General features: G+C 39.3%; 1 protein-coding gene across 1 annotated transcript; it reads right to left on the reverse strand.

Moving 5' to 3' along the window:
* Nucleotides 1–16,580: 16,580 nt before the first annotated feature.
* Nucleotides 16,581–17,657, reverse strand: LOC104457649 (collagen alpha-4(IV) chain-like; the record flags this gene model as incomplete). The annotated part of the gene is made up of 2 exons (XM_010081757.1): nt 16,581–16,844; nt 17,371–17,657. Coding segments are annotated over 2 exons (551 nt in total), but the record flags the coding sequence as incomplete, so codon positions are not given.
* Nucleotides 17,658–19,029: the final 1,372 nt, after the last annotated feature.

Below are 19,029 nucleotides of genomic sequence, written 5' to 3' on the forward strand. Positions count from 1 at the left end.
TTCTCTAGAGCCCATCTGTTTCAAAATAACCGTAATTCTGCTTACAAGGCGGAATGCTTTGTGGCTGGAGTTTGTCCCGATTTCTGTGGCGTGTGGCTCCGGTGCCATCTGCTGTGTGAGCCAGCGGTGCCGTGGGCCCACAGGGCACCCACCTCCCGCCCAGATGCGGTGTGAGGGTCACATCGTTTAATCACCTTCTTGCTTGATCGTGGAGTCTTGTGTGCACGATTAAAAGTGTGAGTTTAATATTGCAAGCTAACATGTGCACTCTCTCCTTTTGTTTGTTTCTTGAGGAGAGAAACAGTGTCCCAGTTGCAGCTGTCATCTTGGGCATCCTTTACTGAAACCGGTAGATATGCATGGGTTACAAGTTCTATTATTTGACTATTAAATTGCTCCTCAAGCCTCTCTCTGCAAATTGCTTGGCACATAACACACTCTAGCTTCTTTGCTTTTCACTACAAGATGATATCTTTCAAAACAATCCTTCAGATGTGAAACTCTTTGGAAAAGATAACGCTTAAGCCTGGAGGGGATCATCCCATGCCTCTTTGCTGACATCTCTTCTGGTTCTGACATTTGTTTTTGTGACTAGAATTAGTTTCTGGTGGGTCGGGCACTTCTGGAGACTGACCGTCCTGCTGAGACTCCTGCTGTTTGTCCAGTAGCGATAGCTGCCTGTGCTTTAATATCCATAGCATGTGGAAGAATAAAAAAAGGCTTAAATTTTGTGTTGTGATTGTGCCTTACTTTTTTCAAGTATATCAGGCAATGCACATAGTACATTTATATTTGAAGTGTTGAGTGTGTTTTATGGGAACTCGTCTTAACTGTTTAAGTGGTATCTGATTTCTATAATAAAACTAACCAAGAATGCTAGAAGAAAAATGTTTTAATGAGAAACCTTGATCTTTGACAGTGTCACTACAGAAAATAAATTTTTTAAAAATGCAAATGTTTTCTTAATTATGATGATTTAAAAAAACAAAACCAAACCTCAGCATTACCGTGCACTTTTGACCCTGTATGGTGCAGCCCTTTGTATGATCAGGGTCTTGACTATATTACTCTCCATGTATCAATGTGTATCTTTCAGCTGTTGTTGATATTTCAAGTATACACATCAAAAGTCAACATATAAAGAAAATATGAGGCATTTATTTGGTGTTATATTATTAAACCCACTGTGAAAAGCCCTCAAGTTGCTGATTTCCTTTTCCATTTATTCACCCCAGATTTTACATACTAATTTAACAAACACAGTGATTTTTCTCATAAATTTTCTTGCTGTGACAACATAAACATTATTGAGAATGTGATAATGAATTCAGTGGTGTTTAACAATTTCTTTACTTAATCATAGATGATAAGATAAATACATACAGATGTATTCATTTGTATTCCAGTATGTGTCTGCAATTCATAGATGTTGACCTTAAAAAAATTCATTGAGCTTTCTCAGGCCTTTTAACTTTTTTGTCTAGACATGTTTGTGCACTGTTATGAAAGGATCTGATGTCTGCTGACCTCCTTGCCGTATGCCTTCCAATTTGAAGCCATTGGGTTTTTTAATTTCTAAATGAATGTTGGTGTACAAAATATTGTTAGCCAGTGTTTTTTCTCAGTTTGTGGTCAATAGGAGACACTGAAACTATGTTTTTTTTCTTTTCAAACAAACCTTCTTGTATAAGAAACCAAGGAAAATGAGGGAGAACAAACGTAGTAAATGAATATTGAGTTCAGCTTAATATTTTTTGTTAATGAAAATTATTCTGCCCATGCTTCAGATTATATTAACTAATTTTTTTTACACAAGGAAATTACTCTTGGGTTTAAAAAAAATTAAAATTAAGAAGCATTGCAATTAATGTTACCTGTGCCAAGCTCTGACTTTCAGTACAGGTTAGCTTTCCATAATATTTTGAACAATATTTGTCAAATAATGGCATAGCATTTTCAGAGGCAGGGTAACAGCTGAAGTATTTTTCAGATTTGTGAAGTTGAGACACAGGGACAAGCTGAAGATAGAATACCAAAATAGACATTAAATTCATTTCCTGTGTGTTAGTGTGAATTTGAAAAATCTTTTCAAACAGTGCACCTCATTTTATAGACATTTATGTTAATAATGCTGCCTATCAGAGGTTGTGCAGCTATAGTTATCTCTGGAACCATTTTCCAAGAGTTTGACTTCTTGGCAAACACAAAAGGGAAATTATGAACATGTTCTAATATTTTCACAAAATCATACATCTATTGGTGACTACTCTACAAACTCAAATGCTTTTGCAATTGGATCAGAAAGTAACAAAGCCTCTTTGTAAGCTGGACTGCCTGACTTCATGGCGTGTAAGCAGGCCTGATGTGTTTGCTGCACACAGCTTCTGATACAGGGGACAGCTGGATTTGAAATTCATCTCGAAAATGAACACAGTCGTACAATGCTCACTTTTGCTTCTCCATTGCTAATTTAAATGAGATCCTGAGGTGGAAGTTTAAAAAATACTGACTGTTACAGAGGCTGTCGTGTTAGATTTAAAGCTAATGTCCTTGTCCGTAGCCCTGTACCTGTGCTGGGAAGGCAGTCTCTCAGTTGTGTCGCTCAGCCCTTCTGTTGAGGTGGTGTGTAACCACAACCTTTCAATCGTTTCTTTGCTTGGTGACTTCATGCAGATTCTGAAGAGTTGCTAGAATAGCCTGTTCTTGTCTTCTCTGGGGTGCCAGGGCAGACGACCTTCGGTCAGCTGTGCTATTTCTGCTCAGATTCATTTGCTCACAGTCCTCTCGAGCCGGGCTGCCACATACAGTTTATTTCTGAAATTGCTTGCTGCCAGCTAGGGATGGGAGTTGTATAGAATAGAATGGCCTGGGTTGAAAAGGACCTTAAAGATCATCTTGTTTCAACCCCCCTGCTGCGGACAGGGTTGCCAACCACTAGCCCAGGCTGCCCGGGGCCCATGCAGCCTGGCCTTGAATGCCTCCAGGGATGGGGCATCCACAGCTTCCCTGGGCAACCTGTGCCACTGCCTCTCCACCCTCCCAGGAAAAAATTTCTGGCTAATATCCAACCTAAATCTCTCCTCCCTTAGTTTAAAACCATTCCCCCTCGTCCTGTCACTGTCAACCCCTGTAAACAGTCGCTGCCCCTCCTGTTTATAGGCTCCCTTCAAGTACTGGAAGGCCGCAATGAGGTCTCCCCGGAGCCTTCTCTTCTCCAAGCTGAACAAGCCCAGTTCCCTCAACCTTTCCTCATAGGAGAGGTGCTCCAGCCTCTGGTCATCTTAGTGGCCTCCTCTGCACCCGCTCCAACAGCTCCACATCCTTCCTGTGCTGGGGGCCCCAGGCCTGGACACAGTACTCCAGATGGGGCCTCACAAGAGCCGAGTAGAGGGGCACAATCACCTCCCTCTCCCTGCTGGCCACCCCTTTTTTAATGCAACCCAAAACACAGTTGGCTTTGCGGGCTGCAAGCAGGCACTGCCGGCTCATATCCAGCTTCTCGTCCACCAGGACCCCCAAGTCCTTCTCCGCTGTGTGTTTAGAATGGGTTGGAATGCAGTTGCTGGCAGTTGTGATTGCCCTGTAACCATTAGAAATGGAAGCATTCACTATATGTGATGTGTAGGATATATGTGCATTTTTCTCCCATTACAGAACATAATAACAGTTGTTTTTCATTGTGTCTTGTAGATTTTGGTGGAGCAACATATAACAATGAGCGGCAACCCTATGGTTTTTGGTTCCCACCTGAGCAGCATTCAGAAGAGGAGATAAGAAGGCAAAGGCTTCGGAGGTTTGAGAGGCGATGAAATCGGCAGGTGTTGATGTAAATTGTGAAGTGCTATTCAGAGTTACCAAAATATTTGCAGATTTATTTGTAATATGCGGATTCATTTGTAATGTTTTTCCAGTTTTTTTACTACTAGTTGCAAAACTGCAGAGCATTTTGTCAGTTCAGGCTCAAAATTGGAACTTACATAAAAAGAGTGAGATAGGAATCAAAATGTCATCTTTGGCAGTCTCCATCTTAATGCACCTTAAATATGGAAGAAGACTGATAGTTTTACCAAACTCTTTTTTTTTCTTAAGTTCTTTTGTGTAGCTTCAAGAATTCCTTGGCTTTTTGACTGCTGGTATTCTCAGACAACAGGTGTTTTTTATCCATCACAGATGAAAAAACATTTTTTTTTTTAATACAATTGTGAAATTATGCAATTTTTCCTTACAAACTTATCTCTGTTTACTTATGACCAACTGGTTTTGGGATTGGCATGTGAACTGTCACTTGAAAAGATTCCTTTGTTGATACAACAGCTAGGTCACATGAGTCTAGGCTTAAGCTTTTCAGCAGTATTGCAAACTGTGTGAAAAATAGTTGCAGCTATCCTTACCCTAAGGAGTTATTTAATGCAGCCTTTAGTGTTGCAGTCTTCCTTAAAACATACCATTTTTCCCAGAGCTTGTATGTGATAAAAGTGAGTTGTAACTAGTTATTGTTTCCTAAAAACCTGCCTTAATATTTATGTTTTAAATAAAATGCTTCCTGTTAGAGTTGAAATAATTTGTTTGGAGTTTTATGGAAAGGGAGGTGGATGTGCCATACAAATAATATATTTATTTAGTAACTTATACTTTTTCAAAGTATCTGTTTCCCTTTTTAAGAAGGCCTAGAAGCTGTATCATGTATATGCTGTTTAAGGACCTTTAGAAATTCTGAGATTTCTCTGCATGTATCAAATTTTACGTCCAGTAGCAGCAGTAAGAGTTTGCAGACTTGTGGAGATCTTGCCTAAATATGGGCTACCTTGAATTAATTTCCTAGAAAGAATTTCTCTACCCAACTCCAAAGTAGTCGATAGGAGACCAGAGAGCTCAGCTGTCACTTGGGACAGATCCTCCCCTTGCTGCTGTCACACAGTGGGTGTCCTACTTGTGGCACACCTGCCTGTTCAGTAATGTTAACTCATCAGCTGGAAGGGTTTTTGTTCTAGTTATCACTCAAAAATTACTCATTGCTCAGGCTTTTTTTCCTCATAGCAGCAGAAATACTTCTGAAATTGAGGACACTCCTTTGTAACTATTTTCAGTCCCAAAGAGGTGATTGCACAAGAATAACCCGATTATTGGCCTTTGGCACAGAACTGCTGGAAACGCTTCAGCACTAATTTAGTAGAGCATTAGGATGAGCAATTTAATCATAGAATCACAGAATCATTAAGGTTGTAGAAGACCTCAAGGATCATCAAGTCCAACCCAACACAACCTAACTCCCTAAACCATGTCCCTAAGCGCCACATCTACACGTTTCTTGAACACCTCCAGGGATGGTGACTCCACCACTTCCCTGGGTAGCCTGTTCCAATGTCTGACCATTCTTTCAGTGAAGAAATTTTTCCTAACATCCAGCCTAAACCTCCCCTGGTGCAACTTGAGGCCTTTTCCTCTTGTCCTATCACTTCTTACTTTAGAGAAGAGGCCAGCACCCACCTCACTACACCCTCCTTTCAGGTAGTTGTAGAGAGTGATAAGGATCACCAGTCTGTGCTTTATGAAGTTTAGCTTTCTATGGAGTTACAGTTTGAATGTAGAAACACAGTGCTCTATTTTCATACAGAAAAAAAAAATCCTGGAACTACTTTTTTTACTTTGCTCTTTAAATAAAGAGTACACCTGGTTGTAACTACGCTTTTGTTTGCTGAAATATGCACAAGCTGTTCTTCCTCTCCTGTGCCATTCTCACTTTCATCATCCTTCTTACCCTTACTGTGGATTTTAATGCCAAGAAGCAGCACAATATTATTCTGCAAGGTATGTCACTCTAGGGTCTGAGAGCCAAAAGACATGACTTTGGACATGCTCATTACTCACACTGTAAGAACGCTGTTACTATTATGCAAAGTGTTTTCTGGCAGATTCTAAGACCCTTTAGTACATAAGGAATGCTAATTCTTGTTGTGTTGTTGGTCTTGGTTGTTTTTCTAGAGATGCAGTAGCCGTACAATAGCAGATACTCTTAGCTAACTTGTTTCCTATGCTTGATATAGATATCAAAAAACTGCACACAGTTTGCATATGTTTCTCCGTGGGTAATAATTATATGTAAATGAGAAGGAAACAGCATTGGTTCCTCAGACTAATCTTTTCATGCTCTGGTCAAAAGTTTTAGTGCAACTTTGTCTGTTAAGCTCTGTTATTTTACTATTTAAAACCACTGGATTTGCCACTAGTCAACTGAAGAAAAACAACAACAAAAAACCAAACAAGTAAAATCAAAACCATGAAGTTTTAAAATAACTTGTTTTTGTAAAGTGAGAAGTACTTGCATTAAATATTCACAGAAATTGTACTTATAATTGTTCAGCTGTTTTGACTTTTTTGTATATAAAATTTAAATAAATAATTTTTTTACATTTAAAACTGCCTTTCTTTCATTATAGCAATTAGTAAGACATATATTTCAAATTACAGAGCTGCCACCGTATTGTTAGAAATGAGAACTTGTGATGCTGAGGGGGCAGTTTGATTATGTTGGGACTAATTTTGTTTGGTTTGAATTTAGTGGAAGTTTTGGGATTGGATTATTGGAAAGTTCCAGTACTATTTTGGAAAGTTTATGAGCAGAATGTTTCCTTAGTAGGATTTTTACCATTAAAAAAACGCCATTAGCTTAGGTTTGAGGGCACTGATGATGGGGCAGAGAAGTTGCAGATTAATTCCCAGCGTATGCTCTGTTGCACTTTCTCTCTTCAGAGACAAAAATTAAGGGCAGTCTCCATTGATGAGTATTCCATGCTGCATATTTTCTGACACTGTTTAGTGCCTGACTAACTCTACATAAAGTAAGGATTCTTTAAGAAAGAAGTTTTGTATAAAATATTTTAGCATCTGAAGTTTGATTCCTTTGGTGCAGGAGCTGTGCTTTCTTGTGAATTTGTCATACTTCCCCTAAATTCTGTGATCAGCTACCATGTAAGAAATTAATTAATTAATCCTAACTGGCAGACTTGTTAAAAGGCGCATTCTTGAAATTTAATGTTTGGATGACCTAACAAATTACTGCTAATAAATAGGGGTTTCTTGCAGTCTGAAATTAAGATGTGGTGGAATAAATATGTTTACCTTTTAAAATTCCTGTCCCTCTTCTGTCTTGTCTTTAAGCACAGGCTAATTATATAATCTTGTGTACATTAATGCTTTTTTTTCCTGGCAACACCACTTCTCCTAAGGGGGGAAAAATGCCCTTTAAAGTACTGCAAAAACAGTATTCGTGCGTGTTGCACACCACAGGAGGACAGGTTGTCCTAGGTTAGTGTAGGTGGAAATAGTGTTCTCAATAAAGGCTGTGAACAAGATCAAAATCTGTCCTGCCTCCCTTAAATTGACACCTGGGTGCCATGGGAAGTGTTTAGGGGGAGAGTATGTCGATTCTGCTGCCCCAGCCTCTGGTTTTCCATGGCTGCCTTTCAAACAAGGTTTGCTTGCATGTTTGGTAAAAGTGAAAAACAGAATTTTCATGGTCGTTTTTTTAAAAAGTTTGACTAATGCCACCTTGTTTATTTTCACATATCCCTTAATAATCACCCCAAGAACTCCCCTGGTATAAAGGGTGTAGTAGGAGACAGTGAAGAGACTGGCTGCTTTAGGGAAGTGTTGCCTTTGGGTTTTTTGGTTTGGTTTTATTTGAAAGTGAAAGGGAGAATTTAACTCTTATCATTACCTATAATTTGTTCATACTGCATATATGCAGATAAAGAAAAAAGAGCCTAAATATTGGTTCATTAAATTAGTGATACATATATATATATATATATGTGGAATGATGATGGCTGGAGAGAGAAGGAAATTCTTCATTAAAACAGGCCTTGCTAGGAGACTATTTTGATTGAGCTGAAGAAAGTCCCAGTTTTGATAGCTCTTGTGCTGAAAAAGCTGAAAAGAGGAATGACAGCATGCCTGATAAAGTCTTTGTATCAACAGTCTTTATGGCAGACATCTTAGTTTTTATTGTTATAGATATATACATATATATTAAAGAGCTTAAATTGCAGATGATAGAGCAAAGCAGCTGTGAGCATTGTTAGTCCAAGATAGTCCTTGACCGAATGAAGGCGAAATGCCTTGCCTTGTCTCCTGTGTAATAATTACATGACTGGAAATGCCTGCAGGACACAAGTTACTTTCTTTCCTCATCCATTTCTCTCTTTAATTATGATATCCATATATGCTAAGCATATATACTGTTAAATATAAGAACTGTTGAACCTTTAAACCACCTGCTTGTATCTAGACCATGGAACACAGGTGTACAATGTCTGATGATTGCACAAAAAACCTGAGTGAACCTTGAATGAACAGCTTAAAAACCAGTTTGGGTGCAGTTGCCTTTTCCATTGTGATGTGATGGGAACGGATGTTGCAGTTCATTTTCACTTCTGATTCTGCCACGGGTGAACTGTAACAGTTTTTCTTTAGCACTGAATCACTTAAGTGTGAATCACACTCAACAAAACAGCTGGCTGATGGATACTCGTGTTTATGTGCTCTGGCTTCTTGAAGGAGTGTGCAGACATGAAACCATCATTTTATGGTTTTATTAGAAGCTACTAATTGTTTCCTATGTATAAAAAGAAAAAGATTGGTGATTTTTTTTATTTGTTACCAGATTTCAAAGGCCAAGGAAATAAAACAATTCTCAGTTGTAAACTGTTTTAAATTAATATCATGCTTTCTTGTAATAAATACTGATATCAATTTACTCTTTCTCCAGTTTTCACAGCTCCTGAAAGATAGTTTGCCATACATATTTAATACGGTTTGGGTACTTTTGTTTATATGATGTGCTCAGAACGGAAAAGCCAATTGGGTTAGCAAAAAAGATCGAGTATACATATGATAGCTGCATGAGAACGGTGGTAAGTTCTTCTCTTTTGTCCATTGCCAAGAAGTAATTGTCCTGATTTCCAGCAAAATTGATTTCTAAAGGATTTCTAAACATGGTGAACTTTTCTAACAGGCTAGGGATACTCTGGAGTCATGAGAACAGTGGTAAGTTTTTCCAATTGTCCATTGCCAAGAAGTAATTGTCCTGATTTCCAGCAAAATTGATTTCTAAAGGATTTCTAAACATGGTGAACTTTTCTAACAGGCTAGGGATACTCTGGAGTTTCCTTCTGTAGTCTTTTTTGAGCAGGTGAAACATACCTGTAAAGGGGTGTTGAGCAGGTCAACAGTAAATGTTCTTGCCTTAGTGGAGAATGTTGGGTTAGGGTAGGTCTGTCACCAAATTATTCCTTGCATGGATAATTTAAGAGCTATCAGTGGGTGGGCCACCTCTGTGAATCCATGTTTTTCTTACCCATGTAACAAGCTAAGGAACAGCTCCTACATCTGTACGGCATTAATGAGCATGGAATGACCTGTTTGCTGACTTTTAAAAATTCTATTTTAAACTAAGTATATATGTATGCAGTTCTGCATCTGCGAAGGATATTGTGTATTCTCTTGCCCAATTAACAGGTGGATCATGTTGTTCTTAAAGAGGTAAAGTCAGTCATGATGTTAATAATGTGACTAACTGGGTTTGGTAAGATTTTTCACTTACAGTAGTAGAAAATGTAATTCAGCAACTTCTGATAAAAGCTTTAAATTATCTGGTGTGCAAGGGTCAAACCTCCCACTTTCGTTTTGTCCAGCAGTTTGAGAAAAATAGAGCTTAGGTCAGAGTGGCCTTGATTCTGGAAAGCTTTGCTGTTCAGAACAGCACATTAGGTACATGCTTCAGTCAACACACACGTTTTCCTGTAGGGAGGCCAGGGATATCGCAGGTACGTGTATCGCAGTGTGTCTGCTGGGGCAATCCAGGTAATCGTTTTGTGCTGTTCAGAGTTGAGCTGCTGATCATAGTAAATCATATTATCATTCATATAATGATAAATCATATCATTCATATGATCATAAATCATATAAGCATTCATTCCTTTTTCTCTGCCACATCTATCTACAGACCTGGAATCCAGGATGAGCAGTTAGCTTGTACAAATGTATTTTTGAATTGATTGTGTAAGTGAGATGAGTAGGACAGAGTAGATGATCAGGGATGCATTTAATTTGGAAGGCACTGTAGTGATGAAACACTTCTTCAGGCAGGATATTTAAATGCTCAGTTTCTGCACATCACCATCAGGAAGCATCTATTATTTATGCAGAGATAAAACCTATCTGTGTATGACCAAAAGTTCTATAACACTGGTACCATTTATTGCATGTATGTCACTTTTTACATGCATCTTAAATGTTTAAGCACAATAAATTTAAAATATTTGGAAATACTAATTTGCTTCAGCATTTTTAAAACACAGTATGCAAAATCTAACAAACTACAGTTGCAACTGCCTCAGAGTAGCCATTTCTAACATAGATTTCTTCAATTCCCACCAGAATTTAATAGTTTTCTGTCTCTGAGAAATTTTAATTTCCACTTCAGTGAAAACACCTCTGTCTTCATCATGCTCAGTGGTGTAGGAAGGAGCATCTGTCTACAGTAGGAGTGGTATTCGTAATCAGTGCACGGAAGACTAAATTCTGAAAAGGGCCTCGCTGTTCTGTGTAGTGAAACTTTGTTTTACTAGGCTGAACACAATGTGGGTCTGGGGCTTGAGTGCCTCATGCCAAATCTTTCAATAAGCTCCTAGGGGTAACGCACTGTGGTTTTGCCCTGTTTGTACGCTAACTCTCCGCAGGAGAGTTCATTAGGGTGGTACCCTACTACGTATGCTTCTTTAGAAATTGGTAGAATTTTGTCTCCTGGGTTTTGCATTTCTGGTTCACTGAATCTGTGGAAAACGTTAAAATACGAGGAATTTCAGGTACTGTGAAGCTAAATCCTCTCATTTTTTGCAAAGCTGTTGTGCACGGTGTGGTCAGGCACAAGCTGAGGTTTGCTGTGGGGTGGTGGCAGATGCTGAAGGCTGGCTGCATTCTGTTGAGGAGCGATGTTTGTTTAATCCATTAATTCTAGAATGATAAATAGGGAGGTGTTTTTTACTTTACACTTAGAAAATATCACCTCTAATTGAACTTGCAGTACCTTCTGGAACATCTGGATGCAGTGACTAGAAAGGGGGAAAGCTCTTAAGTATGAATATGGAGCAGTGTCTGAGTGCTGAGGGTGATTGTTCCTCCACCTGGCCAGTTCTCCAGCTGGTTAAGGTGGGCAGAATTTCAACAGCTGTTTTTGTTGTTTGGCTGGTTTAAAATGCTGATTTCTGAGACAGGATCCAGTCATGAAATAGATCCTCATTTTGATGAAGCAATTGCTTCACCTGCTGGAAAGTTTTTACCAGTCATTGTCAGAATTTTTTTATAATTCCGGCTGAAGGCAGATCAGCTCTGTCCTTGCCTGACTGCTCCTCTGCACGGCTGGCTGTGGAGCAGTGCTTTTTCTTGCAAAGACCTGTTCCCTATTACATATCTTCCGCATGGTTTTGAATGGGTTTTTTTTTGGTTTTTTGGGTTTTTTTGCCCAGACAGTTCTAGTGCAAGTAAAGCACTAGAACAGAAATCATAATTGCAGCCTTTTTCTAGCTATGGCATACTGAATTAAAGTTCTTTAAGGATTGCCTGTGAGACCTGAAAAGGCCAGGTGTCATTCTGGGATGTCAGCATAACATGATGTTATTTACAGTGGTCCATGTGGAAACAACAGAAAGTTCTTTCCCCAGATGGAAATGGCTTATTTCCTGAATTTGGGTCATGGTAATACTTGGAGAATCGATGAGAGTTGATGTTGTGGCCTTGCACGCTGTGCTGGAGAGCTTGCACAGTCCTTGCAGACAGGCAATCTTCAGCTGTGTACCGGGGCAAAAGGCACGATGCAGACCACAGTTAGTTTAACCTCAATAGGGGGCTTTAAAACTTCAGGGGCATTTTTTTTTTAGCGAAGCAAAAAAACAACTTGGGTTGATGGATAAAAGGGTTTTTTAATTTGCCTTAAACACAGGCAAAAAATATATGGACTGTAATAATTCAATGGGTTTTGACTGTTCTGATGCTTTTTTTGTTTATTTCTCTGGTGCTTATGAACCAGCCAAAGTAGGAACAAGTTGTTTGGTTAAGAGTTTACCCTGGAAGAATTCCTGGAACAGTTTTGCTTAAACTTGCTGCACATAATTGTGTGATTTTGGGAACGAGTCTTTAAGCAGTTTTCTGATCTGAGAAATACGAGGTCAGGAGGAGGCAGAAGTGCTTCACGGCAGCAGAGGCACGGCCCTGAAAGAACAGGAGCCCCTGGAGGACTTGTGCCAGAGCAGGTGCTCCCTCAACAGGACTGCAGCCCATGGAGGACCCACATCAGAGCACAGGAAAAGAGAGAGAAGGAAGGCGCAGCACAGAGAAACCACTTTGTACCTGGAACCCACTCACCCCCCCCAGAAACTTCACACTACCTCTTGCCTGCCTGAAGGGACTGAGTGTAGCCTGCAGCTGTAACAGGGGGGCACAGAGGAGTCTGGAGTGAAGCTGAGCCTGGGAAAGGGGGAGGAAAGGTGTCTTAAGGTTTGTCAACTTGTTTTCTAAAACCTGAATCAGTAATTTAAATATTTATGCTGTCAATAAATTAAGTTAAATTCCCTGAGCTGAGTCTCTTTAGTACCTGGTAAGTGATTTCCCCGTCTATATTTCAACCCAAGAGTTTTCTTGCTCATTTTCCTCCTGTTTTCTCTCCTGTCCTGCTTGGGGTGGAGGAAGCAGCTGGATGGATGCTTGGCTGCCAGCCGGGGCCAGCTTGCCCCAGGAGTTCAGCAGCTCCCAGGCACGTGATGCTGATGTGACGGCATGTGACAAGCAGGGGACTTGGAGCAGCAGGTCTGGCCCATGGCAGGTGCCCTTTTTTGTAGGAAGTTGCAAGTCTGGGTCTGCTCACAGGCACCAGCGAAGCACCGTCTCTGTTTGGAGTTTAAGCATCTTTTCTGTTCTGTCATTCAGATACCTGTTTTTAGCATGTGAATTGCGGACTTCAAACCCAGAAATTCTCCTGTGCACAAATTAATTTAAAGAACACTTAAAAAATACCATTTTTATGATCCAGCACCATTGGGATGAGTGATACCCGTTTTCAGTTTTGCTTTAGTCTCTCCCTTTTGGCATGCTTTATATACACCAAAAGAGAAAATTCAGTTCAAAAGACATTTTCAGTCTGAGGCCTGCGCATCTCTTGCCTTGTCTTGTGAAAAACAGCAAATGAAGCAAAAGTTTCTTACCACATGTTTCTTACCAGCAAATCAGGGCTCAGGCTATGCAGTATTTCACTTCTGCTAGTTATCTCCCAGAAGTCCTGATGTGGAGGGATGTGAAGGAGACAGAAGAATCTGACAGCTGTCCCGAGAATTTGCCATGAGTCAGAGCCAGGCATCTTCCCTGCGTCCCAGCTGTACAGGTGCTACAGTTTGCTGGGGTGATGGGCGAGCAAGTCTTCTCATTGTAAATCCCAGGTTCTGAATTTAATTCCAGGGCAGTTCTTCCCAAATGGCTCTAATTCCAGTGAGCTCTGAGTGTAGCCAGCATAATTTTTTGCATTGCTATTAATATCCTTCCTGCTGTTTAGGATAAAATTCAGTTCTTTACTGGGCCTACACAAGATTCAAAGCTCTTGAATGCACTACTAAGGGTAGTTTGGACTATAAGGACTAGCACAAGGCCATTGCCTTTAGCGGTGTTTTCACTCATGAACACTTTCAGCTATTCCTTTTCACACATAATTTCATAATGAGGTCCCCTATGAATAATTTACTGATTATTTTTCTGTTTATAGTCACTGGACAAATGATTGCAGAATTAAAGCATATGCTGCTTTATACTTTGGGCTGTCTTATTTGCTTTGTAATATTAAGCAATTTATCTGCAATTTCATTTTGAATTAGTACAGCATTTCTGACAAATGCCTTAGAGTCAGCTAAGCATGAAACGGGAATTTACACACCTATTAAATATTTAACCTATCAGTGGCAGCTGAAAAATACATCTGCTATCTAACACGTTCTTATAGAACATTAGTAACATGTAACTGGCACAGGTGCAAAAACTCTGCGTCAAAATAACAGCCAAACATTACTGGTTTATATGATGTTTTTAAATCAAACAAAAGTAAGATGGTAAAATGCCATGAAATGGCTTATTCAGATTATCAGGTCTTTTGTTGGTTCTCTCAGATGCTTTTAAGACTTTGTGTACTTGTTCAAGTTAGGTGAGCACAGATCCAATTACAAAATCCCATTGTAATCCATCTTGTCTTCAACTTGTTTCACGATGACAAAGGTTGCAATGACATAGTGTGTAAGGCTTTCTTTATTGTTTACCAAAATGCGGTTAGTACCAAAAGCCCCGCTGTAAATACTTCCAGCAAAACAACTGCCCTTCTGCAAAGGCTTTCTAACCTGGAAAGAGGCTGGAAATGAATGACAGAGGAGCTGGTGAGTACTGTCGGGAAAAGCTCATAAATGAAGCCTTAATGGGGAATTACCTAAATCCACTGAGGAAATGGGGACAACACCTCTGGAAGTGGGTGTTTGCCTGCCTCTGTGACACAAGCTGCAGCTACTAATCCATTGTGGTTTCAGCTGTGGCCTTTTTGGAAATACAGCTTGCACACCTTACAGGACAGGTGACTAAGGCACGGTGTTCCTCTCTACATGCTGCTTGCTTCTCGCAGAAGTACGCTCCAAAGCTACTCGGCACCTTGCAGAGTTGAAACCGGAAATCCAGTCTCACCTGTGTGTGGGATGTTGTCTGAAGCAGGAGAGGATTAAATTCTTTCATACAGTTCAGCAGTAGGGATTAGCCTCTCCTCAAAAAGCCGTGTGGCGTGCCAGATCTGAAGCGTGCAGTTGGGATCACTGACGAGTGAACTGAGAGGTGTGCCCTGTCCCAGTGGGCCACTAGAATCCAAAGGGAAATGTTCCCTGAGACAGGTGGGACTGGGATGTGCCCCAGGAGGGCTCTTGACCCTTTCCCAGGTGAAGAGCAGGAGAGTTGGTTGACCATCATGTAACACAGCAGATAGAGACGTTTGGCTGGTTTTGTCAGAAGGAAGTCCCACAGTCTGATGTATGTACCCTTGAATGGACTTACCCGCTATTATTTTATTTTCTTCTGGCTGAGACTGGAATGTCTGTCTTTCCTGCTCTTTGAGTTTGTGTATCCAATTTTTAAATTGGCTGATCAGCCTGTTGTACTCGTGATGGCTTCAGAGGGGGTTTTCTTTGAATTAGGACTCTTGGATGTGGATCTCAGTTTCCTTGAAAATCCAGGGGCACCTCTCTTAGCGAACACAAACTGAAATGAAAAGTGCTGGGAAAAAAGTTTAATCCATTCTAGTAAAACGTAGCTTATTTAAGTGGTAAAAGGAGCTTTTGTGGCTCTTCTGCACGTACAGAATTTTCCATTTGCAATCTGTATTCAGTAGTTTCACCACAATTCAAATATGTATTTAATAGCTCTTTTATAGTTGAGTGAAGGAGGTATAAATGTGTTTTAACTTTTTTCAAAAGGTGATTAGTGCTTTATAAACATTTTAACAATCAATGCTTTAAAAAATAAAAAGCATATCAAGTTGATTCCATAAAGATCTTAAATGTGATGGTTCTTTTTTGGTGGTGTATTTACAAAAAAAAAAAGCAAAAAATGAAGAAAATTTATTAGCTTCAAGTTCAGACAATTGTCCTAACACTTCTTATATTCGGCACTTAGATAAGTTCACCCATTTTATCACCATGCCACTATTTATTTTCAATTTATATTAGAAACTGCCTTGTTTCTTCAGCTACTTGGATTGGAACTTAATAATTTAACTTCTCTTACAAATTAATTGCAAATATAAATATAGCTTTTTAAGAATTTATCTCAGCTAATTTTATTTTCCTACATAAGCTGCTGTTAAATGTATTTCAAACATTTTGTTGCTTATGAAAGCCCAGTTAACGGTTCTTTTGCAGTTTGGTTCACTATGGCAATGGTAAAGGACTTTGATCTTCATTGTTTTTATTATGAGGGGTTTTTTTAACAATTACATTTCTCCCTACCCTCAGAAGCAGTACATGCAGGTTTCTTTAGCTCAGGAAATTCAACTGTAGGGCTTTAAGGAATTTGTACGTTTGCACATCTATATCTATAAGGATAATTATTTATAATATGCCATATAAATGCACATACTCTTCCTGTTGTAAATGCCATTTTTAAGAGGAAAGCCATTCTTGCACACCAGGTATGGTTTCCTTGGTATTCCCGACTTGATTCGACCCTCCAAGCTCACCATGATACCTGTATGTTATGGAAGGGGACTCCAATGTGACAGTTTCAATTTTTTGAATGAAGCCATTTACACTAGATTTTACTACCTGTAGATGTGTGTACGTGGGTGGATAAGGCTCAACAGATCTTTCATCTTTCAGTCTTATACATCCATTCAAACAAAAAGAACAGTGCTGCACACTTTCAAATATATTAAATACTTTTAAAGGTTTAAACTTTTAGCATATTGTTCATCCTTATGCAAGTCTCATTCTAACTGTTCATTTTTGTTTTGCTTGTTAGCCATGCTTCAGGCATACCTGGCATCTACTGATTTTTTTTCTCTGCTCTTGTCCTTCTTTAAGAGTTCCTGAGAGGGGGGCTGATGCAAACTGCAATTCGGGCATCACGGTTGTTAGCCAGAAACTGTATTCATTGGCAAAAAATTGACATGTCCCCCGCTGACCCTGGCATTCAATGAATGGTGCTGATCTGAAGTCTTCTAGGCAACTTCCAGGTGACATAAGGGACTGTCCACCACCCTGATCACCAGATCCAGTGTGCTGGAAAGAACATTGAAAGAGCTTGATAACTGTGCATGAAATATAGGTAAATTATGTTAATCTGTCTTTTTCTGACTTTATTTGCTTTTAACTGTACAATTTTTGGTGATCTTAAGTTGGAGTAAGCTTCCTTTGCTGGAGAAAATCTTAATTTGCTCTGTAATGAGTTCATCTCAAAAGTCTAGAGCCAGCTCACCTATTTTTCTGTTTTTTATCAAACTGAAGAAAAGAGTAATCTGGGATAATTCTAAATGATGCTGTTATCTAAACTGCTGCAAATAGAACTAAAGGATGGCATTAAAAAGACCTGGACCTCTAATTCTGAAAAGTGTGTCTTGGTACATGAAATTTCCATTGTTTATTAATGACATGAAAGCAAAATCTTTGCAATTTTAAGAAATGTGTAGCTTAAGGCTATGACTTTGGTGTACATAGCTGCACCCAGGTCCTCCAATTTGGAACTACCCCTTGTCTTGTTTATTTTTGTGAATTTTCCTTTTTAATTGAACCTTTAGAACACACTTACCATCAAAAAAGAGTATCCTATCCACAGACTCCTCCAGTTCACTGGGCAGGGAGGGATTGACTGATCTTGGCTGTGAACTGCAACCGCCTGGGCTGGGGCCTCGCATACAGCACATCTGCTGATGTACGGTTGGATTTCTTCTTCAGAGAGTGGCGTCATTGGTAAAGGAGCAGCACTTGACAACCAGTACGACTTATCATTTCGACTGGCATAGTAACACACTTGGTTGATGTTACAGTAAGCAAAGGGCATGGTATTAAACACAGGAAGACAAGATCCTGCCAGACCTGAAAATAGTAACAAATGATGAAAATTACTCCACTTTTTTCTAGGTAAGTTGAAAATAGCATTCTGACCAACGCTGCCGCAAATCTATGTATCTTAACAGGAGTTATGTAATTCACAGATCTTAAACCTCCCAGGCTCTTTACCCAAATGGCTAGTTATACTGAGAACAGAAACATTTTACTGATAGATATCTTCCTTTGACCAGTAATAGTTAATTGTGTCACAATCCAGTATTTAAACATGATGTAGTTTGTCACCATGGGAAACAGTTGTGATAACAAATTTCCTAGCTGAGCCAACGCTGAAAAATAAATCAGGCAAGAGGTGGCAGCTGGTTTAAAAGCAGATTGGCTATTTACAAACTCATTAGCAGTGAGAAACCAAACACCAATGCTGACAAACAGAAAATTTTTGTAAAGTATGACAAGCCATTGCTACAAGTGCATTAAACTGAAAACTCGTCAGCTGTTCTATTGCCTTCAGAAAGGTTTCACAGACTCTCAAAGGGAAATCAAAGGATTGAGGGATTTTGCAGAGCCAGTCTTGCAAAATTCTCATTAGGCAGACATCAGTAGGAATTAAGAAGTGACTAGTAATATACTTCAGCATACTTCAGAGGTGAAGTTCTTCTAGAACTGAATTTAGAACAGTTTTATGATGACCTATTTAGTTAACAATAATCACTGTATATATGTTCTGCCTTGAACTTTGTGTCTGATGTACTGTTTCTGTAATGCCCCCAAACCCTAATGCCGCCTTTAAAGACATGTGACATTCCTCTACAGAAGCAAGTTTTGTTTGTCACTGATAATATTCCATTCCAGTACTAATAAAGGATCTGAAGTAGCCTGAGTAAGGAAAATGCCTGCAAAAATAACACACTGGCCACAAGAAACAAGGACTTTATTTTCTTTGAATCTTATTTTCACTGCTCTTGTAAGGCATTCTGTTACCAACTGGCTCTCCTGGGGAATGACAAACACACAATAGTGAAAGCATTTCAAAACAACACTGCTGTACTAAAAACTATCTTTTTTTTTTAATTGCTCTTTTAAAGAACTCTTTTTTGTCCAGCTTATTAGGTCCTTGATCTTTGCTCCTAGGAAACTTCTCTGCCTCTTATATAAAAGTCAACAAGAATTTAGGAAATTGCTGCCAATCAGTTTCTCAGGCTGCAAGTCAGGCAGCTTATTAAGACAGCTAATTTTAGTCAGAATTATAGGAAACATAGAAGAAGTTACCCAAGGCTCCAAAAGGAGCTGTCTTTGGGAGAAATTTGTCTCTGTCTTTTCAAAAAAATATTAGCTTCTGACTCTTAAAAGCACACAATTCTGCTGTATACATGATGCACAAATTTATTTTTACAAATAA

The sequence above is a fragment of the Pterocles gutturalis genome, unplaced genomic scaffold (assembly GCF_000699245.1).
Source record: "Pterocles gutturalis isolate BGI_N339 unplaced genomic scaffold, ASM69924v1 scaffold48774, whole genome shotgun sequence".
Taxonomy (NCBI): domain Eukaryota; kingdom Metazoa; phylum Chordata; class Aves; order Pterocliformes; family Pteroclidae; genus Pterocles; species Pterocles gutturalis.